Genomic DNA, 26,655 nt, shown 5'->3' on the forward strand with positions numbered 1-26,655 from the left:
AAATTATGGTTGAAATTAAATTAAATACCTATTAATTAGACTTTTGTCGATGATCAATCGAAGGTTTTCTTCACAGTTCGCCATATATCTTGAGAGTAATCTGCCAAAAATCTACATTGCTTTCCACATGTATTTTCCTTAGAATAATTAGTTTCTTGACATGATATAAAATTATAAAAACTAACACGTAGATATCGTGTTTTGAACTCAACAGGTTTATGCCAGGGGTCTTCCAATCTATCGTACGAATTCATCCAGGAATTCTTCAAAGAATACGTCAAAGAATTTGTTAAGCGATAGCTTCTTATATTTCCCAGAAATTTGTCCTGGGTTGTTTTTGAAATTTTCGCTATAAATATATGATAAAATAAAATCTTACACTACATTAACATTAACTTTTTTTTGCTGAATTTACACCAAACTCAAAAATAATCATAAACGTTTTGAGAAATTCCACAAGAAACTGCTGAAATTTCTGCAAGGATTCGATCAGGAATTTTACTACCATTAGAAAAATCTCCAAACATTGCCTTGGGTAAAGATTCCCAAAGAAATTGCTAAATGGTTTCTTCACAGTAATCTGCCTTGAATAGTTATTGGATACTTCTTCTTCTTGGCATTTACGTCCTCACTGGGACAGAGCCTGCTTCTCAGCTTAGTGTTCTTATGAGCACTTCCACAGTTATTAACTGAGAGCTTTCTTTGCCAAAGTTGCCATTTTCGCATGCGTATATCGTGTGGCAGGTACGATGATACTCTCAGGGAAGTCATGGAAATTTCCTTTACGAAAAGATCCTGGACCGACTGGGATTCGAACCCAGACACCTTCAGCATGGCTTTGCTTCGTAGCCGCCGACTCTAACCACTCGGCTAAGGAGGGCCCCTGTTATTGGATACTATCCTGAGAATTTTTCCAAAAATATTTTTTGATCTTCTTAAAAGACGTTTGCAGAACGCCTCGAGCTTTCCTGCCAGGGTTATTCTAGGAACTACTTCGCTGCCCATAACTGCATATCAGTCACATTCGACAATTTTGACAATTTCGAGTTGATACCGTGGTGAGTCATCAAATGATGTAGGAATACCAAGTTGTTTTGTCACATTGGTAATTATAATCGCATAACAATCACATTGAGATTATGCATGAGCCTCGTAGTGTAGTAGCAAAGAAATTTCTATCAGAATTATTTTCTGACTACCACAACCAATAAGCGATATGAGCTGTACAAAATTTCAGCCTCATATAAGCACTTTTGAGTTTCTGGTAATTTTTAGAAATTTTAGTTTCTTCCCATACTGCCATAAAATCAGGGCTGGGAATGGTAATAGTAGTAGGATTGAATTTCGAAAAACTCACGTGGCTCTTCCCAGTACAGCAGTTCAAAAATGTGAATCTCATAAAGTAGTTGAGTATGTTGAGTGCATGAATTTTCTAAATCAGTAGTGTTATTGAAGGCTCTCAATGCGGGAAATAGAACATTTTTCTACAGTAATTTTCGGTTGCCCTTAGCAACGGGTGTTTTTATATTTTCAAGACTTTTTGCTTACAGCAGCGATGGGCATGAGTTTCACTGGCTTCGCTGACTGTGCTGTGCTTAGCTACTGTAGAGTGAATTTCAAGATTTTTCCCAACCCTGCATAAAATGCACACTTGGTGTTCCATTTACTCAATGCCTACTTTTGTCGAATGTTACAAATATCTTCAGACAGTTCTTTTGGATTCCATTTGAGATTTTTCTAGAATTTAATTTAAAAATTCTCCCTGAATGTCTTCTACCCTGAGCTTGGAATTATATTTTCCAGGGTGCGATGATTTTGAATAGGGCGTGTGTGCCAGTGATACAGGCAATAGTACGGGTTGAGGAATGAAAAATCGTTATGAAAATAACGGAAGGTCGTTTTTCACATCTGAATACGTCATTCGAAAGCATTCTATTCTATTTTACGTAAAAAATTTTCTTAGAATGATAAAATCATTGAATATCCTAAAAAAACATTTCCTCCATTACTGGAACATGTTCCAATTTTCGTCACTTCAGAGTTAGCTTCATGAATAGCGTTCATTATTAGTGTAGTTTTTTTTTATCTTATCATTTATTTAGCAGGCTCAAGCGCTCTTAGGCATTACGGAGCCGGATTCTATTGATTTATTTTACAAAATCATATTTGCTTCTTATTATCTAGGTTAGTTTTGGGGAACCGTAAAACTCGCGGTTTGGTCGAGGTTAAGGAGAACAATCATTTTTGGAAGGGATGGGAATTTTGGGTTTACTTGTTGATCTTCAACAGCAGGATATTGTAGTGGCGTTATTGGTGCTGATCAACGCAGAGTGGACATGACGACAACCTGTAACGGTACAAACAAACGGGTTTCGAGGGAAACAAGGTGGACATTCTAAAAACGGGAAGGGGTTAACGAGGTGGACAAGCGGAACAAAAAGCATATTATCAAACAAAAACGTCGATTTGCTTCAGAAACTTGTAAACAAGTAACATGTAGTCAAAGTCCAGTCTACCCAACACATCTCTAATGTCTTCCTTGTCTGGTTTTCCTCGGGCCCTGAGAGATATACATAGATTTGATCTGGCAATTCCGTATTCGGGACAGTACCAGACAACATGGTTGATGTCTTGGTAACCAGCTCCACAACCACATCGATTGTTATCTGCGAGCCCTATTCGATAGAGATGCGAGCCTAACGAGTAGTGGTTGGACATCAGCCGACACATTATCTTGATAAAGTCGCGACTCATGTTCATCCCTTTAAACCACGACTTCTTTGACACCTGCGGGAGAATGGAATGTAACCACCTGCCCAAATCCCCTTTATCCCATTTTTGTTGCCAACTGAGCAAGGTCTGCTGACGAGCAATTGTGAAAAATTCTTCAAAGGCGATTTGTCGATCATAAATATCGCCTTCCATAGCGCCCACCTTGGCGAGTGCGTCCGCTTTCTCATTGCCCGGAATCGAGCAATGCGAGGGGACCCAAACCAAGGTGATGGTATGATTCGACAAAGCACTCAATTTAGATCGTATTTCACTGAGAAAATACGGTGAGTGCTTTACCGGCCTCATTGAACGTATAGCCTCGATGGAGCTGAGACTATCCGTAAAAATGAAATATCGATCAGAGGGAAGAGAGGCAATTCGCTCTAATGCATAGTGTATAGCCGCTAATTCTGCGACGTATACTGAACAAGGGTTCTGAAGTTTGTGGGCGGCGCTATGAAATTCGTTGTATACACCAAATCCAGTGGAATCATTTGTTTTTGACCCGTCAGTATAAAACGTTCTGTCGCTGCTGACCTGGCCGAACTTGTTTGCAAAAATTAGTGGTATGAACTCCGATCGGAGTAGATCCGGAATTCCATGGGTTTCTCGCCTCATGGTCAGATCAAAACCTACAGTGGAGTTGAAGAGATTTGGGAAGCAACTACGATTGGGAGCATTCAAAGAAGGATTAATCTCCAGACTCATGTACCAGTAGTACAGTGTCATGAATTTTGTTTGAGGATTTCTTTCGATTAGCTTTTCAAAATTTTCAATTACCAATGGATTCAATACTTCACATCGGATGAGGAGCCTGAGTGACAATTCCGCGAAACGATCTGATAAAGGAAGAACTCCTGCTAATACCTCCAAACTCATTGTATGAGTCGAGTTCATGCAGCCTAACGCAATCCGAAGACAGCGATACTGGATACGCTCAAGCTTCAGAATATGTGTTTTCGCGGCGGATTGGAAACAAAAGCTACCGTATTCGAGGACGGATAGGATTGTAGTGCGGTACAGCTTTATCAGATCTTCCGGATGGGCTCCCCACCATGTTCCGGTGAGAGTACGCATGAAGTTGATCCGTTGTTGGCATTTCTGATACAGATACTTAATGTGCTTTCCCCAGGTGCATTTAGAGTCGAACCAGACCCCTAAGTACATATATGAAGGATCCTGAGTTAGTTCCTTACCCACCATTTGAAGCACTACCTTTGCTGGGTTATGCTTCTTAGAAAAGACAACTAACTTGGTTTTCTCCGGAGAGAATTCGATACCCAGCTTTAAGGCCCAAGTAGACAAATTGTCTAGAGTATCTTGCAATGGTCCTTGCAGATCTTCCGCCCCTGATCCTGTTACAGAAACAACGGCATCATCCGCAAGCTGTCTAAGCGAGCAATTTTCCATGAGACAATCATCAATATCTCTGATATAGAAATTGTAAAGAAGGGGGCTTAAACATGAGCCCTGGGGGAGACCCATGTAGCTAATTCGTGAAGTTGTTGAGGTTCCGTGAGAAAAACTCATTCGTTTCTCAGACAACAAATTATACAAATAGTTGCTCAATAATGGTGAAAGTCCACAATCATGGAGTTTGTCTGAAAGGACATCAATACATACTGAATCAAAAGCTCCCTTAATGTCCAAAAATACTGATCCCATTTGTTCCTTTCGAGCATAGGCCAGGTGAATTTCTGTTGAAAGCAGCGCAAGATAGTCGCTCGTTCCCTTGCCTCTGCGGAAACCAAATTGAGTAGCTGAAAGAAAGCCATTAGATTCAACCCATTTATCAAGCCGATGGAGAATCATCTTCTCTAACAGCTTGCGCAAGCACGACAACATCGCAATAGGGCGGTACGAGTTGTAGTCGGACGCGGATTTTCCGGGCTTTTGGATGGCAATCACTCTCACTTGTCTCCAATCATCCGGAACAATGTTGTCTTCCAGGAGCTGATTGTATAAGTTCAACAAGCGCCTCTTCGCGACGTCTGGGTGGTTTTTAAGCAAGTTGAACTTAATTCTATCCATTCCTGGAGCAGAGTTGTTACATGAGAGGAGAGCAAGTGAAAGTTCGAGCATCGAAAAGGGACTATCGATTTCGCTTCTCTCTGTTAAACCATCGCGAACCGTTCCATACACGTGTACGGAGTCAGGACATACTTTCTTGGCAAATTGGAAGATCCACCGAGAAGAGTGTTCTTTATCTTCATTTACCGCTGACGCGTTGCGCATTTTTCTCCCGACGGTCCACAATGTAGTCATCGAAGTTTCTCGCGAAAGCCCGTTGACGAAATTTCGCCAATATCCTCGTTTCTTCGCTTTGACGAGACTACCAAACTTGCGTTCAAGAGAGGTATAGCGCTCGTAGTTTTCCCTAGAACCACGTTTCCGGTATTCTTGAAACGCGGCGGATTTTTCCCGGTACACTGCGGTGCACTTCTCATCCCACCATGGGGTGGGTGGCCGACGTCGAACTTTCGATCCCGGTATTGGTCGACGCTGCGCTTGAAGAGCACTGTTGATGATTAACTCGGATAGAAACTGATATTCTTCCAACGGAGGAAGAGCATTGACCGACTGCTCGCCATCGGAAATCGCCTCGGCATATTTTCCCCAGTCAATGTGTTTCGTGAGGTCATATGCGACGTCGATCTGGCGGACCTGACACGAATTATTAGTGATTGAAATTTTGATAGGCAGATGATCACTACCATGGGGATCCTGAATCACTTTCCACGTGCAATCCAATGATAGCGAATTCGAACATATTGAGAGGTCTAAAATACTTGGAGGAGCTGGAGGTTTAATTCGTGTTGCTTCCCCAGTGTTCAAAATAGTCAAGTTGAAGTCGTCGCATAGGTCATATAACAAGGTTGAACGGTTGTCGTCGTACATTGACCCCCAGGCTGTACCGTGTGAATTGAAATCACCTACGATCAACCGTGGGGCTGGCATAGCGCAGCAGATGTCTGCTAGGTCTCTGCGAGATATCCTGGCACTCGGCGGCAGGTAGACGCTTGCAATGCTAAAGTTTTACCCTCGTATAGTAACCTGGCATGCAACTACTTCAGTGCCTGTCATCGGGGGAAAATCAATTCTATAAAAGGAGTGGCGCTTATTGATCCCCAATAACACCCCCCCATAACCGTCCCCTCGATCGTGGCGGTTATGGTTGCGGGCTGGTGGAACAACAGTAGGTGCAATCTTCTTTAGCATTTCTGCGTAAGATTGCTTTGACCGTTGTTTCAGAGAGCGTATTTGATGTTTCTCCCGCTCTATAAACTTCGGGCACGCAGTAAGCTCATGTGGAGCTTGACCACAGCATGCACACTTGGGTTCAGAACTGCAGGCACCCTGCACATGTAGCTCACCGCACTTTGCGCACCGTGGTTTGTTGCAGCAGAAAGGTGATGTATGACCAATTTGCTGGCACTTATCACAGTGCATAACCGTCGGTTTATAGAGGCGAACGGGTAACCGAAGTTTCCCGATCACCAGGTAATCTGGAAGCGCCGATCCGGAGAAAGTTACGCAAAATGAATTCGAGGGCTGTTTTTTGCCATCAGGAGCCACCTGGTTCATTTGTCTGGCATCAAGTATGGCGACTGGAGGGACGGCACGGTTTTTAAACCCTCCAACACCAGATTTGATGTCAGCACAACTTAAATACGGTTCGGTGACCACTCCTGCGATCTCAATTTCTCGACTTGGAAGGTATACTCTGTACTCCATCGAGAAGAGTTTGTAGGCAACAATCTTATTGGCCTGTTCACGATCACTAACCGTGACACGCAGTTTGTCACGGCTGGGAGCATCTACTGATTCGATGCCCCGAAACGACTTTGCCAGATCTTTCTCAATTTGTAATTTGTTCAACGGTTTGCCTTTGGACCGGAAGAAAACCAGAAAGGGACCCTTAGATCCGGGTGGATAAGCTTTCAGGCGGGGGGTCGCTTCCTTAACCGTACCAGAAGAAGAGGAAAGCACCAGGGGTTGATTTGTTTTACGAGTGATGGAGGACGTATCCATTGGCACTTGATCATTGGTCAAAATTTCGTAAGAAGGAGATTCAATAGATTCAACATCTTCGGAAGGGTCAATGCTGGATGAACTGTTTGCGTGTTCTTCCGAGGCGACTGGAAGAAATGGAGAAAGGTTAACTGTATCAGTCGTCTCCATTTCGGCAATATGCAGCGGAATCAATTTTGGGACAACGTTAGAATGTTTCGTACTTGATTCATCATCCGAGGAAATTTCGAAGCGCGACGAACCCCCGCCTTTGTCTTTTGGTTCCATGGGGTAGTATTACCCCTTCAAAAGACAGTTCAAAATATATGTGCAAATAAAATATTATAGTGGACCAAGAAATGTGAACGGTGTTTGGCTGGTTTGCACTTAACGGTAGTTTTAATAACAATGAAAATAATACCGCAGAATAATACTAATTGCAAATAAAGGTAATTACAAAATATTTACAATAAAAAAAGGGGAATGCAAAATGTGATTGCACTTTGGGTAAATTAACCACAAATAATGTACGGATTAATAATTATAATAATAATGAAAAAAAAAATGTACAGCAGAAAAAAAAATAACGTTAGAAAAAAAAACAAAAAGCAAAACAAGGGAATTGCCCTTTAGGGGACTTAATACTAATAATAAATTTATTATGAAAAATGAAAACGAAATTAACGATGAGAAAAAAAAATAGTAAGAAAAGTAATTACCGATGGTGGGTGAATTGATCACCTGCTAACAACGTCGGAGAAAGGACAGACCGTAGACAAAGAGATCGGCAGAACGAAGTAAATACTTATTCAATGCATCCAATGTATGCTTCTCCGGTGCTGTTGTTTTCGATAAGCACGTGCTGGTCAGCAGATGGATGTATTGTCCGGGTGCTGCTAGGAATGAAGATTGAGCAGCCGGTTGGCAGCAAACGGCCGCCTGTTGATGTATGGCCTCTGGTGTGCTGATGATGATGGCACAGCGGATGGCCTTGGTTAAAGTTGGACAGTCCAGCCAGAAGACTAGGCTTAAGGCTGGCTGCTTCCGTGGTCCGGAACGCGGGTAAGCGATTATATGCACTATAAAAGTAACCGTAAAAAACCACGCAACGTGGGGAAAAAACAGTTCACTTTTCTGCAAGAATCACTTCACTTGACTCGTAGGTAGCAAGAAAACACGACCGACTCTGGCTAGCGTTCGGAGAGGAATGTATTAGTGTAGTTTTAGAAATCGTTAACGAAATTGCACTTTTGTATGAACAAAATTCGAAAAAATACCAAACCATGTGCGTCCCATATGAAAAGTACCGACATAATAGTCCCATCAGTAGATTTCGACTAAATTCGAGCAAATCTACTACTCTTATGATTTCTGTAATTTTATATTGTAGTCTTCATCATATTAGAAAGAGGAATTATACTAATTTTTCTACTTAAGGTGAAGATTATAGTAAGATTATATTCTTACTTGAGACGAAGATTTTTCAGAATGCCTTCTGGTGCAATATGTAGTAGCAATGTGATATAAAAGCATATATTATAGCACAATGATGTTGTAGAACCATCCGGCAGAATCTCTGGCAGACTCTTGAAGTGAAGTGTTTTGGGCTAGCATATGAATGCGCAAATCTTCACGGGCATGGTCGATAGGGATGATAAAATTGATTAACCAAAAACACATCTCCATGTCCCTTGCAGTTGCCCAAAATTTTATGGATCATAAGGTAATCTAGAATGCCGTGAAAAGTGTACTACGATCTATCAAACTTGGGTACCTTTTGCACTACCGAGGGACCGAATGCAGTACTAGAGCCCGAGTGGAACGGACCTGGAGTAACTGTGACCTGGGAGGGAGGAACCGATACAAAATTTCTGTACGTCATAAGCTGTGATGTTAAAGTCACCAAAATAGCTTTGGTGAGCGAATTTGACGGATAGCGCCGACAATTTTTGTCGCATAGGATTCATCGAATGTAGCGCGGTTGTTGCACCATGGCCAGATTAATTTCCCGAGCGCGTGCACGGAAAGAAATAACAATTGTGATTTAAAAAAAACAGTAGCGGAAAATCAACTGATGATCATTATCGTTCAAAAATAAAATAAAATGCTTTTAGAAGTGCGCAGCAATGCTAAATCGGTCTGATGTATTCTGCGCAGTTCATATGTATTTTCCACACGTTCTCCTATAATTGTTTTTAATCCACTTCAATACCGTCAATCCGCCCCCAAACTGGATGGCGTACACTCAGCTCAAGGTGATTATAAAACGAAGCCAAACAAGGGCACAAGACTGGAGAATCTGACAACAGTTTGCGTTGAAAACCAATCAATCTGCTTGCTTGCTGGTGGTGACTAATGGGATAAATTTTCAACGGTGAGAGCTGTTTGGTTCTCAAGTCTTGTGCTTTTGAAAATTTGAGGGGTGGCTTTGTTCTATAATCACCTTAACGCAATTTATAATTAAGTATTGAGTTGTAAATATTAGTATATATTAGTTGTGTTGCTAGAGTACATCTTGAAAATTCACTGAGATTCTTTCAGCAACCCTTCTGAAATTATTATATGTAGTTATTTCTTTGATCGCTCTGATTTTTCCAATAACCTCCTTAGGACTTCCTATTGGACTATCCCAGAAACCCATCTTGGGTTATTATGGAAATCCTTTCAGGATTCTGCTGTAAAATTCTGGAATTCTGCCGTAAAATTCTGGAATTCTGCCGAAAATGATTTAATGATTGCTTTCCAGTGTAATGGAATCTATTTTAAAAATCTGGGTTCGGGATTCTCACAAAATTTCTCGGGATTTCTTCTGGAAATCCAATCGAAATTATTATTTAAATTCTGATATTTTCCTCGTAATTCTTCAGTATTTCTTCCGTGAAACTCTTTGAAAGTTCTTCAAAATCCCTTTGAGATTCTTTCCGAAAAATGTCTTAGATTATACCTATTATTCTAGAATACTCTCGGAAAGACGCCTGAGACTATAATCAAAAAAATCTATTATTTCACTTCACTTTCTTTCGTGCAAATTCTTGGGATTCTTTTGGAAATTCTTCTGGAATTCTTTTGTAAATCCCAATGGATTTCTCCCAGAAATCCCTGTGGAATACTTCCGAAAATCCTGCTAAGAATCTTCCAGATGACGGGGATTTTTTTAAATCTTTATTTATGGAAATCATCCGAAAATTCCTCTGTAATTGTTTGTAAATCCTCCTTATATTCTTTCAGAAATCCTTTTTATATTCTTACAGATTTATTGCTATTGATTTTATTGTTTCTGCCTGAGATAATTTTGTATATCCAGAATTATTCCGAAAATTCCTTCGTGATTCTTTAGAATTTTTTTCTAAATTTTTTTGAGAAAAAAAACTCTGTGATTCTTCTGGAAATTCATGAGGAAGTGTTTTTGATTTTTTTTCGTGATTTATCATTGATTTTCCTTGAAAATTTTCTTAAATCCTTGGCAGAATTTTCTGAAAATCCCTCTTGACTTCAAATGGAAATCCTCCAAGAAAACTACTGGACAGTCGCTGGGACTTTAAAAAAATACCTATGAGATTCTTTGATTACTGATTTCTTTTTCTGAGCATCTTTTGAAAGTGACTTTTAAATGGTTCTGGAAATTCCATTTGAAATTATTCCGTAAATCTTTCTGGAGCTCTTCTGGACATCGTAATTATTCTGGAAAATATTCATGAAATCGTCTGGATGTCTGTGACTTTTCATTGAATCTTCAGGGGTTCTTGCGAAATAACTTCTGGGATTCTTTTGGATATCACTGTAAAAAAAACATTCAAAATCCATTCGAAATTCTCCTGAGATTGTTTCAGGAATTTACGAGAATCCTTAAAATAATTCCTTTAGAAATCTCCCTGATAATATTTTAGTGATTTCTCTGTGGTTCTTCTGTAAATCGACCTGGGATTCTTCCGGAAATCCTCCTTTAATTCCAAAGCAATTTCCAGAAGAATTTTCAGAAGGATATTTTTAAGAATCCTGTATATTTTTCCCTAAGAATCTCAATGTATTTAAACAAAATACCAGGACAATTTACTGTTGAATCCCACAAAAACTTCCGGTGGAATTCTTGAATGCTTATCATTCAAGCAGAATTCCAGTCGTATTTCCGGATGAATTTCGGCAGGTTTTACGGAAGAATCCCAGCAGAATTTCTTGAAAAATTCCAGTAAAATTTCTGGAAGAATCTTTGAAAGATGTTTTGAAGTCCTCCAGCAGGATAACAGAAAGAAATCTGGGGGTATTGTAGACGAATTTCCGAAAGAATCCTAGAGAGATGGTCGAAATAATAACAGTTTTCTTGAAAAATTCAGGAAACTCCCAGAGTCTAGAGGTAATTCGGGAAGAATTTCTGCAAGAATCCTTAACAGAAGGATTTGAAGGATCCTCAGAAAGATTTTCGAAAGTATCCCAGAAGGCTTCCCGAAAGAATGCTAGAAAGATATCTGGAAGATTTCCTACAGGATTTTTGGAAGAGTCCCAGACAAATTTCAAGAATATGGACGTAAAAATCTCAGTGGCATTTCTAGAATAATTTCAGAAAGATTTTCGGAAGCATCCTCGAAAGTATTCTAAAGGGATTCCGAAAGCATCTCAGGTGATTTCCGGAAGAATACCAGAGGTATTCTCATAATAATCCCAGAAGTATTTCCAGAAAAAGGCCAGAGTTAATTTCGGAGGAATTCTCGACGAATTTGTAGTAGAGTCGTAGTACATTTTTTGGCAAAATCCTCTAAAAATATCCAGAAGAATTGCATCAGGATTTTTGTTAGAATCTTCCATTGAATTTCCGAAAGAATCTTCGAGAATTTCGATTCGAATTTGATTTCCAGGATTTCAAAAGTAATCCTTAAGGAGATAAACGCAAACTCACATACAGATTTATGCAAATATTCCAATAAGATGTCCAGAAGAATCACAAAGGATATCCGAAAAAATCTCAGATATAGTACCGGAATGCTAACGATGTTTTTTAGATGAGTTCAAAAGCGATATCTGTAAGTATTCTGTGATTTCCAGAAGAACTTAGAGAAAAATCAGAAATAATCTTTAGATTTCCAGAACAATCTCAGAGAGGTTTTGAAGGATTCATAAGTGATTTAAGGAAGAATCCCAGGAGGGAAATTCCATAGAATTCTGGAGTAATTTCTGGACCAATGTCTTTTTATATGCTGTATCAATATTTACAAGTAATTATAATAAACAAGTATTTATGGAACAATAACAATTTTAATTTCTCGCCATAATTGATTGTGATTCTAAATTTTTTTTTGCGGTGATTCAGAATTGTAATCACATACTAGTTTAATTGTATGTGGTGACATTCAATATTTAAAATAAGATTCGTTAAGCCGAACATGTTGATCCTTCGACATGAACCAACGAGCATTACTTGAAATAATGAGATTTTTTCGATTACTTTGATTACTGATTTCTTTTTCTGAGGATCTTATAAAAGTTACTTTCAAATGATTCCGAAAATCCCGTTTGAAATTATTCCATGAATCTTTCTGCAGTTCATCTGGACATCGGAATTATTCTGGAAAATATTCATGAAATCTTCTGGATGTCTGTGAATATCCTTTAAATCTTTCAAGGAATTCTGGCGAAATAACTTCTGGGATTCTTTTGAATATCACTGTAATTTGGATTTAGAATTCTCATGGGATTATTTCAGATATTAACGATAATCCTTCATACAGAAGTGATGTTTCTGTGAATCGCCTTGGAATTCTTCTGGAAATCCTTCTATAATCCCAAAACAATTCACAGAAAATTTTTCAGAAGGATATTTTTAAGAATCTCAATGGAATTTCTGAAAAATACCATAACGATTTACGGTTGAATCTCACGAAAACTTCCGGTGGAATTCTTGAATGATATCCGGAAGAATGACAGTCGTATTTTTGGATGAATCTTAGCAGGTTTTACAGCACAATCCCAGCAAAATTTATTGAAAAATTTAGAATAGAAAGATATCCGAAAAAAAAACTCCAACAGGATTTTTGTAAGAGTCCCAGGAGTATTTCAAAGATATTGGCGTAAAAATCTCAGTGGAATTTCTTGAAGAATTTCAGAAAGATTTCCGAAAGCATCTCAAGTCATTTTTGGAAGAATACCAGAGGCATTCTCATAAGAATACCAGAAGTATTTCCGGATAAAAATCTAGAGTTATTTTCGGAGGAATTCTCGAAGAATTTCTAGTAGAGTCGTACATTTTTTGATAAAATCCTCTTTAAATATCCAAATGGATTGCATCAGGATTTATGGTAAAATCTTCCATGGTATTTCGAAAACAATTTTCAAGAATTTCAAAGAATTTGATTTCCTGGATTTCAAAAGTAATCCTTAAGGAGATACACGCAAAATCACATACAGAGTTCTGCAAAAAAATCCAAAAACATGTCCAGAATAATCGCAATGGGATATCCGAAAGAATCTCAGAAGTAATACCGGAATGGTAACGTTTTTTTTGGATGAATCCCAAAGCGATATCTGGAAGAAAATTCAGAAATAATCTCAAGATTTTCAGCAGAACAATCCCAGAGAGGATTTGAAGGATTCATGAATGATTTAAGGAAGAATCCCGGGAGACGCTCCCAAAGAATTCTAGAGTACTTTCTGGAACATTTTTTTTCATATGATTTATATATAAAAATACTTTGATTCAAATAAATTTCTTGTGTAGCATTAAGTTTAACTACAGACATAGCTCGTAACATCAATAATAAATTAAATTTATAAATCTTTTAAACACATCCAAATTAAATAACAGTTCAAAGAGTAAAATACCATTCTCATGAGTTTTTGAGAATCATATGGTCGGTGTTTAGACAGACCAGACTAGATGAATTTTGGAGCTCTAAAGATACGTAAAGAACTCCATCAATTTTAAATCTTCCATGTTATTTTGATACAAATGTATCATCAAATAGATAAGTTCCATTATTACAGTAAATATCTATAATATTTTGATGTTTCACATGTTTGGGGTACATTTTTCTTACTCGATTGAAAAAAAACACTTGGTTCAGTCTGTCTGAACACCGACCATATCTATGTTTGCTATTTGATATTTAAATACTTGAATTGTGCTGTATCAATATTTACAGGTAATTATAATAAATAAGTATGTATAGAACAATAACAATTTTAATTTATCCCCATAATTGAACGACAATATTAATTAGAATGAGCCTCCCCCACATCATCCCTCTCAGGAGAATTTTGATTCCCAATATTTTTTTTTTTGCGGTGGTTCAGAATTGAAAATATCAAAAGTCTATCCAGCTTTTTAAAAGCGCTAATGGCCGCCGCAAACAGGCTCGCTTTCTGGTGGGGATTGGTCGATTTGACGTTTGGCTGGAAAGCGAGCCTGATGGCGGCAGCCATTAGCGCTCGTAAAAAGCTGGATTGTAATCACATCCTTTTTGTTCAATTGCATGTGGTGTTATTCGATATTTAAGCCGTTAAGCCGAACATGTTGATCCTTCCACAAGAACCAACAACGAGCATTGCTTATGTTAAGAGATTTTATCGTAATGCACAACCAGCCTAAACGTTCTTCCCCTTTTGTATATGTACTAATTATAATTTCAAATTATTTTAATTAAATTAGTTGTGTTGTCTACTATTGTACACGGCAATATGTTTCAAAATAAGTGGAGCTGCTTTTAAAACAAACATTGATCAACCAAACCATAGAATATCCAATAGCGAAAAAATAATAATAATAACTGATCATTGCAAATCGAGCCGAACTGACGCTCTTTCCGTGCGCACGCGCTCTGTCCGTGCGCATGCGCTTTCTGCAGAGCTGTCAAACAGACTTTTGTGCCTTCCTTCTTTCGCTCTCCTTCAACTCAACAACTCAGCACGATCCACCTCGCGGTGGATTGGTGAGCTGTCTGGTTGTTGCAGATGAACACTTATCGTGTAGCGTGACATCATCATTGACAGTAAGCGTGCAACTCACCAGACAAACGATAGGTGTAATTAACAACTGGACTATAGTGAGCCGGGATTCCGCTGTCACGAACTGTCACTGTGAGCCCAGATCTTTAGCATTGGACTAACATGAAAAAAGCGCGTAACTGATCAAAACACATTTTCGCATTTCATCAAAAGTGACAAAAATCGAATGAACATCAATTCATGCACATAATGCAAGTAATCTCACGTGAGCACCTTTTAACCTGATTGAATATAAAGCATTGAAAAACGCATCGTTTTACTTTTTCCAATGAAAACGAATATTTAGTGCATAGAAAACTGTGGCCCTTTTTCCATGTTTGCCAGGAAAGATCGAAGATACACAACAAAAGGTAACTAGCGATTTTTCCCAAGCCTGCCTTGATTGTTGTTGGCAAGCTGGAGTTATCTTGCAGTTCAAAATAAAGTTGTCTTATATTTCGTGTGTAGTATCGGTGCCTCCTTTCCAGACTGTGACATCTAATGCCGAGAAGAGGGTGCAGGACAAACAGCAGGTTTATCTTACGAATTTACAACAACTTGTCGTCAATAGATTTTCACTAGGTTCGCTGTCAACTTTGACAGGTACTGGCACAGTTGTTTTCAGATTTCCCGAAGGAGGGAAAGAGAGCGACTTTCTGATGACGTCACCGTGCAATGGGAAATTATTGAGACACCCACTACCACTGGATCAGCCACCCTTTTTGATCGCTGTATTTTTTAGTGTTTGTACGATCGGACACGTGCACAAGTTGAGCATACGAGAACGAGAATGATATTTGTAATGTCAAAGATCGTAGTAGCCAAGAAATACCCAAGTAATCATGGAGCATTATATCATTGCTTATATAAAGCAGCTTTATTGCCGTAAGCCTCCCATTAAAGTAGCTTAAAAGTGGAAAAAGGCCCTGATATAGTCGAACTAATGCAATAATGTTTATAAAGCAACCAAGCAATTCATAAAGTAATATTAGTGCATTGATGCATTTGTAATGTATCGTTAATGCTCTTTTGCTTGAAAGCTCTTTTAATTTGTCAAATAAAAGCAATGTCGCATCAGTATTGTTGATATGCAGTAGAATACGTGCAATGTTATAATGTTCGGTGTTACTTGGGTATATAAGCTCATGTTTTGATATTCGGTTCAACTAGACAGACGTGTTTTCAATAACGTAATCCAACCGATTACGACACTACATTTTAAGCATAAGCATAAGCATAGATAACCGTACAATTCGTAGTTGCTACTCCGTGATTGACCAGAACAATCGAAGTTGCACAGGGAATTAATGAATGGGGCTTGGGATTAGCTTACCATTATTCAATGTGCACAAATCGAGAGCTCAAATTTAAAAGTCAATAACGGCGCCGGCCACGTCCTAACGGTCATCGGGGAAGGGAAGGAATGATAGTGTGACTACCGTTGTTAGAGACCGAGCATCTGCACGGTTGTCATGGAAAGGATATTGGGTTAGTGGGATAAGGTAGGGATCTGGGAGTCACCAATTTTTGGTGATGCGATCCATGATATAATTGCGCCTAACCGGATTCGCGAAATAATTCGATAATCGCATTGTACGCCGAACAAGTGTATGTCACTCGCCCACGCAAGAGCAAGCGACGCGATCAATAGATCAAACATTACTAACGAACTGATCACTTTTTCACTACTTCGCTACCGACGCGCGACATGTTTGAGCCTGCCCTCATCGCCTGCCCCCGCAGGAGCAAGCGTCAAGGTCGAAGGATCAAACACTACTCCCAAGAATCCGACACTACATTTTGGCGACGAAGTGAAAATTTAAGTGAAATGAAAGAGAAAAAAAACTATATCCTATCCGCCGCGAAAACGGTTAAGCTTTATTGAATCTATTTATTGTTTCGTTGTGATTGGTGATGGAAAAGTTTGATAGTTTGTATCTGAGAGAGACTCGCGAAGAGGAAAAAATATCAACGTCATGTGCAGCCCAAATTCCGCTGTCACGAAACGTCAAATGCAGCTCGCCGTTTTTATGGCTGCAGAAGTGAAAAGTATTGTATTCACAATAAACTTTTATTAGAAACCTCAGTCGGCGGAGCAGTTTTTTTCCAAAGTTGCTGATAAACTCAAACACCAGATTAGTTATTTCTAATGTCTGCAGCGTTTGCTGGCATGGAATTTCACTCAAAAGGCTATTTATGATTCGATGTGATGCAAACGCAATCATTTTTTGCTGAGAGGTTCATGTGAGAGTTTGAACGGCTTGCGCATGATTGGTATAAACACAAAGTGGTATAAGAAAAAAAAACTCAGCAATCACAAAAAAAGACCGTCTTTGCGAGTCTCGTCTCAGGTTTCTGGTACTCTCAAGGTTGTGCTCATTTGCGTGAAATTAATTCTCGATTACTTTTTCAAATCGACGTAAGTAACTTCCATACAGTTTTGAGAAAATTAATTCATAAGAATCACAACCTGTCTTCTAAAACTGTTTTAAAATGAATCACTTTTTTAACATTGTTTCGCCGTGTACATTGCTTAAATTTTGCATACAATAAGCTCGCGAGTTCAAAAAACTAGGGAGTTTCTGTTATTTCTCACAAAAATTTAATTACAAAATGATAAGCCGATTTATTCAGTTACTTTCGACGTTTTTGTACCAGTGTAAAAACGACTCAAGCAGTGTTTTGTTTTGATTCGTGGTTAAGGTGAAACTCCTTTGAATCCACTAATAACTGTATAAAAGTAGTGGTAAATATTCTCCTATTTGTTGGTAATAGAGAAAATAACAATTCTCGAAACCTTATTCAAACAGACTCAACTTAAAAAAGTATACAAACTTACTTTATCGATTCTACGTGTTTCGCAGACGAAATTCTACGTGTTTCGCTCTGACCCAACTCGATTTTTCACTTTTAGAACGTTTAAATTCCGGATTTACAAAACGACGAAAGTAAGATTTTCAACTTTCGCAACCTAACCACTACTTTCGCCGCTCCGCTGTATGAAGAGACAAAGTGACTTAACCACGAATCAAAACAAAACACTACTTGAGTCGATTTTACACTGGTAGAAAAACGTCGAAAGTAACTGAATAAAACGGCTTATCATTTTGTCATATTTTTTTTTTTGCGGGAAATAAGAGGAACTCTTTAGTTTTTGAACGCGAGCTCATAGTATGCAAAATTTAAGCAATGTACACGGCAAAAAAATGTTGAAAAGGTGATTTATTTTTAAACAGTTTTAGAAGACAGGTTGTGATTCTTCTGAATTGATTTTCTCAAAACCGTATGGAAGTTACTTACGTCGATTTGAAAAAGTAATCGAGAATCCTCGATTACTTTTTCAAATCGACGTAAGTAACTTTCATATGGTTTTGAGAAAATTAATTCAGAAGAATCACAACCTGTCTTTTAAAACTGTTTTAAAATTAATCAACTTTTTAAATTTTTTTCGCCGTGTACATCGCTTAAATTTTGCATACATTAAGCTCGCGTTCAAAAACTAGGGAGTTACTGTTATTTCCCACAAAAAAAATATTACAAAATGATAAGCCGATTTATTCAGTTACTTTCGACGTTTTTCTACCAGTGTAAAATCGGCTCAAGTAGTGTTTTGTTTTGATTCGTGGTTAAGTCACTTTGTCTCTCCATACAGCGGGGCGGCGAAAGTAGTAGTTAGGTTGCGAAAGTTGAGAATCTTACTTTCGTCGTTTTGTAAATCCAGAAATTAAACGTTTTAAAAGTGAAAAATCGAGTTGGTTCAGAGCGCAACGTGTAGAATTTCGTCTGCGAAACACGTAGAATCGATAACGTAAGTTTGTATACTTTTTTGACTTGAGTCTGTTAGAATAAGTTTTCGAGAATTGATAAGATGTTGTTACCAGTAATCGCTACTTCAATTTGAGTCTTTTCCCCTTCGACTAAATAAGATTGCTTGATGTCGTACGTAACCATCAACGTATCTGACAGCCCTGCAAGCGAGCAGCCGGCGTAAAATTAGAAAAATAAAAAAAGCGAAATGCTGTGATCAAGTGATTGTTTTTAGCACGGTTTGGTGAATTTTTAAGTTGTTTCCATCAGAAATCCACCAATAATTGTTCTTTAATTAACAAGTAGTGAAAGTAAACTGTGTTGGAGGTTCTACGTTTAGTGAAAGTGGTAAAATTCGGCGAAAAGTGTTCTTCGTTCGCGGTCGGATAAGTGTAAACAATTGTAGCAAAGTTAAACGTCCGCGTTGGAAATAAGCACGGTTCATGAAATTTCCACCAGCTACTAGTGTTAAAACTACGGAAATCGTGAGGCTATAGTGTTCTGATGTCTCGTTAGCAATTTGGGAGTGAACTTAGTGTAGGTAAGTGAACTATTTTGAGAAATAATGTGGACTTCCAGAAATGTATTTGTATATGTGAGGAAGCCATTTTCACTGCCATGACAGGGATTCCTTCCTATATGTCCTTAAGTCACTTTGTCTCTCCATACAGCGGAGCGGCGAAAGTATTGGTTAGGTTGCGAAAGTTGAAAATCTTACTTTCGTCGTTTTGTAAATCCGGAAATTAAACGTTCTAAAAATGAAAAATCGTGTTGGTTTAGTGCGAAATGTGTAGAATTCCGTCTGCAAAACACGTAGAATCGATAAAGTAAGTTCGTATACTTTTATGACTTGAGTCTGTTTGAATACGTTTTCGAGAATTTCTGAGGCTGCTCGCAAAGTTGAAAATCCTCTATTTCAACCAATATGGTCTCTAAAGTCACTTCTTTCTTATTTTCTTTTTGAAGTGTATCACGGGTGCAAAATTAATGGGACCTTCCTTAGCCGAGTGGTTAGCGTCCGCGGCTACAAAGCAAAGCCATGCTGAAGGTGTCTGGGTTCGATTCCCGGTCGGTCGGGGATGTTTTCGTAAAGGAAATTTCCTTGACTTCTCTGGGCTTAGAGTATCATCGTACCAGCCACACGATATACGAATGCGAAAAATGGCAATTTAGGCAAAGAAAGCTCTCAATAACTGTGGAAGTGCTCGTAAGAACACTACGCTGAGTAGCCGGCTCTGTCCCAGTGGGGACGTCAAAGCCAACAAGAAGAAGAAGGGTGCGAAATTCTAGAGGCCTCAGAGAATTTTTAAAGAGATTATTACTCAACTATTTCACATGTTTTCAGGAATTTCTTTTCAGATATTTCTAGGAAAAGCTCAATAAATTCTTGAGATTTTTTTTTCAGAAAAATCTTTTGAAATACTTTTAGGAAGTCCTTCAAAAATCCATCCAGAACGTCTACTAGAGATTTCTCCATAAATTCTTCCAGCGATTTTTCAAAAGATGCTCAGAGGAATTTCTACATAATTTGTTCATGGAAATTCCACTCCAAAGCTAGTAGCTAGTTTCCCGTAGTCTTATAAAAAATATGTTTTTTTTCCAAACTCTACAAGAATACCTCCGCCGATTTTCCCAACCATTGTCATGTTGATTCCATCAAGAATTCATTCATGGTTGCTCACAGGTATTGCCTCCAAAATGCGGGGATATCTGTTAAGAACTCTTCCAGAAATTTCTTCATGAAGTTCCTCCAGCATTTGCATACAATGATTACCTATGCAGTGCTTCGAGTAGCTCCATTGATTCTTCAAAAGTTCTTTGAAGGTTTCACACCAGTTAATACTACAGTAATTATTCCAGTAAATATACCAATAATTTTCCTACACAAATTTCTTCGGATGCCCTGTTTTTCAAGGAATTTAATAACCATAGGAATCTGAAAAATTTCCCTTGCATTTTTGTGAAAACATCATTGGAAATTTTTTTGACAACTTTCTCGGTAGATTTCTAAAAATTATCGCTGAATTATCCTGATGGTATCCTTAGAGAAATTTCTGATTGAAATCTTAATGAAATCCTGATCAACAATTTTGTAAGAAACCTTAAGAAATTCCCCCATCTTTACTGGTTGAATTCTGTGATATGTTCTAAAATCGAAAATCGATGAGCGATGGAGGAGGATTGGTTGGATCAATTCTGAAAGAATATTTGGAGGAATACTTGATTGAATCTCTGAGGTGATTTCTGTGGCTGTCCTTAGAACAATTCCAGGTTGAACTCTCAAAAGTTTCAAAACAAATTTTTTGAGCAATTCTTCAGGAAGTCCATAAAAAAACACCAAATGAACTACTGGGGAATCTTTGTAATATCTGAAGGAAACTGTGGACAAAAATAATCATGAAAAAATACATAGGTACAAGAATTTCAAGAAATATTCTTAGAAAAAATCTAGCCAGATTCTGTAAGGAATCTAACTCGAATCGTCTCGTCTTAAACCACAGGAATTGCTCTAAAACTTTTCTCAGATCTATTCCAGGATCTCCTTCAGAAAGTTTTCCACTAATTCTTCCGCCGATGTATGTAGTAGTCATTCTTACAGATATTTCAAAGATCCGTGCACTGCCCCTATTCGCATAACTGTCCCATGTATGCAAGAAACCTCATATAACATGGGATAATTCTCGAAGGGTTATTCCAGAGTTTTCAAGGAAATTCGTTGATGTATTTTTTTCGAAAAGAATTCCTCAAGAAATTACTACGCCAATTATTCAGCGATGTTCATATGGATTCATCCATGAATTCATTTACGATTTGTCTCAGGAATTGCTCCAGGTATCATTCCATGAAATCTATTAATAAAATTTCCCGAAATTCCTCAATAAATTCGACCAGGGTTTCCTCAATAAGTATTTGCAGATTTTTTTCTTTGAATTTCTTTCAAAATTTCTACAAATTGCAGCACACGACACCTATCTTAAAAACAGTTTAAAAATGCTATCGACCGCATTTTCGGATTTAGGCTAAATCATTCAGTGCACGATTTTACATGAAAAATTATGATGATTAGCTCATTGAGTTCAGAAATTGTATAAATTAAAGGTATTGACGATTGATATGCTATTTCAGGTGTGATCATGGTCACGTCCTACGTGGGAAACGACGCCCTGCGGGCAGCTCACAGGCAAGCCATTTCCCAGCAGAAGCTGATATCGATGGGTCTGCTGCGGATATTCTCCCTGGGCGAGATTCCGGACCGGGAACGCTTCATCACGCAGAAGGCCCTTCAAAGCGAGCAGGATCTATTTGGGGATCTGATTCAGGGTAGTTTCCAGGAGGCGTATCGGAATCTCACCTACAAGCATGTTATGAGCCTCAAGTGGGCCACGGAGCACTGCCGGAGGGCCAAGTTCGTGGTCAAAATGGACGACGATATCGTGTTCGATCCGTTCTTCGTGCAGAACCACTTGTCCGATGTGGGGCAGGGGAAGGATCAGGGATCGCTGTTGGCGGGATTCGTGTTCAACAATAAGAAAGTCATCCGACTGAAGGCCAACAAGTGGTTCGTGACGCGAGAGGAGTTCCCTCGGGACGTTTACCCGCCCTATCTGTCCGGCTGGTTGTACATTGCCAATCAGCGTGCGGCCCGGGAGTTGGTCCTGCAGTCGGAGACGGTTCCCTTCTTCTGGATCGACGACACCTACGTAACGGGGATTCTGGCAGGCAAGGCCGGAATCGTGCTCCAAAGCCTGAACAAGTGGTTCAGCGCCAATTCGGAGTTTCTGGACTGCTGCATCCGGGATATGAAGCGGTATTCGTATCAGTGCGATTATTATGTAGGCCCCAATGGGGGTAACAGTCGACTCGTGATGGACTTTGTCCAGGAGTTGGAGCGCTGTTACGACAATGCTTGCTACCAGCGGCCCAGTGAGAAACCGTTGACCAAGACCTGCGTGGCGGAGTATAAGAACACGGTGCAGCAGCAGCAGCAACACGGGACGGCACTGGTTAGTATGATGAGACTTTGAGGTGAGTTAGTTAATGATTGAGATGTCGGGCAAGAGATTTGTAGTTTTAAGCAGTAATAATTTCGAGAGTTTTTCAGTTTACGCAAAGAATTATCTTCTAGTATTATATAGAACATTTAACATTTTAAAACCTTTTTTGTTTCGGCTTGCATGTCTGGAACCACCCCGAAAACATTTCATCTCTCTCAAATGATTTAGGGTGATCGAACTCTTAACCTAAGCTTGGCTGTTCAGCCGTAATCAGAACCTTATAAATGCATAGATTGCTCAGCTAAGTATTCTATGAACATTTCTACAGTATTAGCTGTGATGTTAAAGTCACCAAAATAGCTTTGGTGAGTGAATTTGACGGATAGCGCCGACAATTTTTGTCGCATAAGATTCATCGAATGTAGCGCGGTTGTTGCACCATGGCTAGATTCATTTCCCGAGTGCGTGCACGGAAAGAAATAACAATTGTGATTGAAAACAGATCTGTAGGGGAAAATTAACTGATGATCATTGTCGTTCTACTATTAATAATTAATATATTAATAAAAATAAAATGATTTTAGAAGTGCGCAGCAATGGAAAATCGGTCTGATTCTGCGCAGTTCATACTTATTTTCCACATGCTCTCCTATAATTGTTTTTAATCCACTTCGATACCGTCGATCCGCCCCCAAACTGAATGGCGTACAAATCACTCAGCTCAACGCAATTTATAATTATGTATTGAGCATTGCTCATTATTCATGTACGTACGTGCATATATAGTTATATGTTAATATATTAGTTGTGTTGCTAGAGGACTTCTTGAAAATCCACTGAGATTCTTTCAGAAATTATTATATGTAGGCATTTCTTTGATCGCTCTGTGATTCTTCCAATAACCTCCTTGGGACTTCCTATTGCATTATTCCGGAGACCCATCTTGCGTTATTATGGAAATCCTTTCAGGATTCTTCCGTAAAATTTCCCTGGAATTCTGCCGAAAATGATTTAATGATTGCTTTCCAGTGAAATGGAATCTATTTTATTTTATTTTATTATATTCTCACAAAATTTCTCGGGATTTCTTCTGGAAATCCAACCGAAATTATTAGGGGAAGCTGGTCCAATTCGGACCCTGTTCTAATTCGGACCATCAATCATTTCTCAATACTGGCGTTACTGTAAAGATCGTGTGTACCGTTTTTCTACCCACCGTCTGGCTAGGATCTAACACCATACGTTTGACGCCTTTCAGTAATTCGTTTGATTTTTATATAAGTTTGTTGTTTTGAAGTGCTCTAGTGTGCTATCGGTTAGCATTATTTCCAAGCTTCTGTAATTGACAATAATTCTCCAATTTTTCTATGTTATTTTCTATTCGAATCCCCTAAGCCTAAGCTTTAATCTGACCATATGGTTTTGATATGCCTATGCAGTGTTTGTGCTCAACTAGTTTGAACATCTCAAAATGTGTGTTGGTCCAATCCGGACATTTTGATATGGTTCAATACGGACCTCATGATTTTCAACGAGCTGTCAGTCTATTTAATAAGCTCCACTCAGAGAAAGTATTCTGGAATTGCCAGAAAATCACAGAAGTTGTAATATTGATGGATGGTTGCTTTTGTTTCTGTTGTGGTAAAGTAAAAGTCTTTGAAAAAATCAAAGAAATACGTAATATCGCAAAAAAAAGGAATCAATAAACCAGTTATTTGAAAAGCATCTAGCACAGCCTATTTTGGATACAGCTTTCCATGTTTTATTTGGCAATTCGATACAAAAAAAATACGTTTACAGGTGCTGAGAACAATACAATCAACTTTCTCTTACCCGATATAATGTTTCTGACCATTAATTTGAACTTTGGCTTTATTTTATAATCATTTCAATATAGCGTACTTTGACCCTAAAAAATGTATGTCGATTCGATACTTCTCCAACTTGATGTTCTGAGACTCAATGCTTGAACAAGTTCACCTTTTAAACCCGATATTTCCATGCCATGTTTCAATATGTTGAACTTTTACTGTATTTTAAGCAAAAATGGCTTTTTCCAATGTATTTTGTCAAAATAACAAAAGCTCCAAAATTTAAAAAATATATTTTCTTTATCTCGATATCATTCATACACGATTATCAGTTTAAAATCAAGTTAGGGAAAGTTCGCTGTACTCAATTTTGAACTAGGGAAAGTGTACCAGTTATGGTAATAGTGGTTCCCTATTTGGCCATATGGGAAATTTTGTCAATCTTCACATTTTAAATCTTTTTGAATGTTTCAACATCAAGATATATCTTAAATCTAACTTCTACAACACACAAACATTTTTAAAATTTGAAGGCATTAAGGTAATCACGTATGGCGAAATCCCTATGGAATACTTTCGAAAATCCTGTTAAGAAACTTCCAGATGTCTCTCGGGGATTTTTTTTTAATCTTCATTTATTGAAATCTTTCGAAAATTCCTATTAAATTGTTTGGAAATCCTCCAAACACTCATCAAGAAATCCTTCTTATATTCTTACAGATTTATTGTTGTTGACTTTATTGATTTATTGTTTCTGCCTGAAATAATGTTGTATATCCAAAATTTTTCCGAAAATTCCTTCGTGATTCTTTAGAATTTTTTTCTAAGATTTTTTAAGAAAAAAACCTGTGATTCTTTTGGAAATTCATAAGGAAGTGTTTTTGATTTTTCTTCGTGATTTATCAGTGATTTTCCTTGGAAATTTTCTTAAATCCTTGGTGGAATCTTCTGAAAATCCCTTTTGAGTTCAAATGGAAATCCTTAAAGGAAACTACCGGACAGTGCTTTAAATAAAATACCTATGAGATTTTTTGATTACTGATTTCTTTTTCTGAGCATCTTTTTAAAGTTACTTTGAAATGGTTCGGGAAATGCCATTTGAAATTATTCCATAAATCTTTCTGGAGTTCTTCTGGACATCGGAATTATTCTGGAAAATATTCTGGATGTCTGTGCCTTTTCTCTGAATCTCTCAGGGATTCTTGCGAAATAACTTCTGGGATTCTTTTGGATATCACTGTAAAAAAACATTTAAAATCCATTCTTGCGAAATAACTTCTGGGATTCTTTTGGATATCACTGTAAAAAAACATTTAAAATCCATTCGGAATTCTCCTGAGATTGTTTCAGATACGAGTTTACGAGTTTTACGAGAATTCTTAAAATAATTCCTTTAGAAATCTCCCTGATAATAATCGACCTGCGATTCTACCGGAAATCATCCTTTAATTTTAAAGCCATTTCCAGAAGAATATTTAGGAGGATATTTGTAAGAATCCTAGATATTTTTCGCGAAGAATCTCAATGTAATTTCTGGAAAAATACCAGAACGATTAACGGTTGAATCTCACGAAAACTTCCGGTAGAATTATTGAATGCTTATCATTCAAGCAGAATTCCAATCGTATTTCCGGATGAATCTCGGCAGGTTTTACGGGTTTTACGGAAGAATCCCAGCATAATTTCTTGAAAATTTCTAACAAAATTTCTGGAAGAATCTTCGAAAGATGTTTCGAAGCCCTCCAGCAGGATAACAGAAAGAAATCTGGGGGTATTTCAGAAGAATTTCCAAAAGAATCCTAGGGAAATACTCGAAAGAATAACAGAGTTTTCTTGAAAAATTCAGGATGCCCCAGATCCTAGAGGTAATTCGAGAAGAATTTCTGCAAGAATCCTCAACAGAATCATTTGAAGGATACTCAGAAAGATTTTCGAAAGAAACCCAGAAGGCTTTCCGAAAGAATGCTAGAAAGATATCCGGAAGAGTCCCAGAAAAAAAATTCAATAATATTGACGTAAAAATCTCAGTGGCATTTCTAGAATAATTTCAAAAAGATTTTCGGAAGCATCCTCGAAAGTATTCTAAAAGGATTCCGAAAGCATCTCATGTGATTTCCGGAAGAATACCAGAGGTATTCTCATAAGAATACCAGAAGTATTTCCGGAAAAAAATCTAGAGTTATTTTCGGAGGAATTCTCGAAGAATTTCTAGTAGAGTCGTACATTTTTTGATAAAATCCTCTTAAAATATCCTAAAGAATTGCATCAGGTGTTTTGGTAAAATCTTC

General features: G+C 38.1%; 1 protein-coding gene across 3 annotated transcripts in view; it reads left to right on the top strand.

Moving 5' to 3' along the window:
- The window catches only part of LOC5567645 (beta-1,3-galactosyltransferase 5), a 30,670-nt gene that overhangs the window by 1,101 nt on the left and 2,914 nt on the right, over positions 1-26,655 (top strand). The window contains exon 2 of one of the 3 annotated variants that reach the window (XM_021854938.1): positions 21,688-22,587. In XM_021854938.1, the coding sequence (XP_021710630.1) occupies positions 21,688-22,586 (899 nt within the window). In that variant the 3' untranslated portion in view covers position 22,587. Of the gene's footprint in view, positions 1-21,687; positions 22,642-26,655 lie in introns of those variants that run through there. The other 2 variants (XM_021854937.1, XM_001651789.2) reach the window with 2 other exon arrangements.

Source organism: Aedes aegypti, chromosome 3 (genome assembly GCF_002204515.2).
Source record: "Aedes aegypti strain LVP_AGWG chromosome 3, AaegL5.0 Primary Assembly, whole genome shotgun sequence".
Taxonomy (NCBI): Eukaryota; Metazoa; Arthropoda; class Insecta; order Diptera; family Culicidae; genus Aedes; species Aedes aegypti.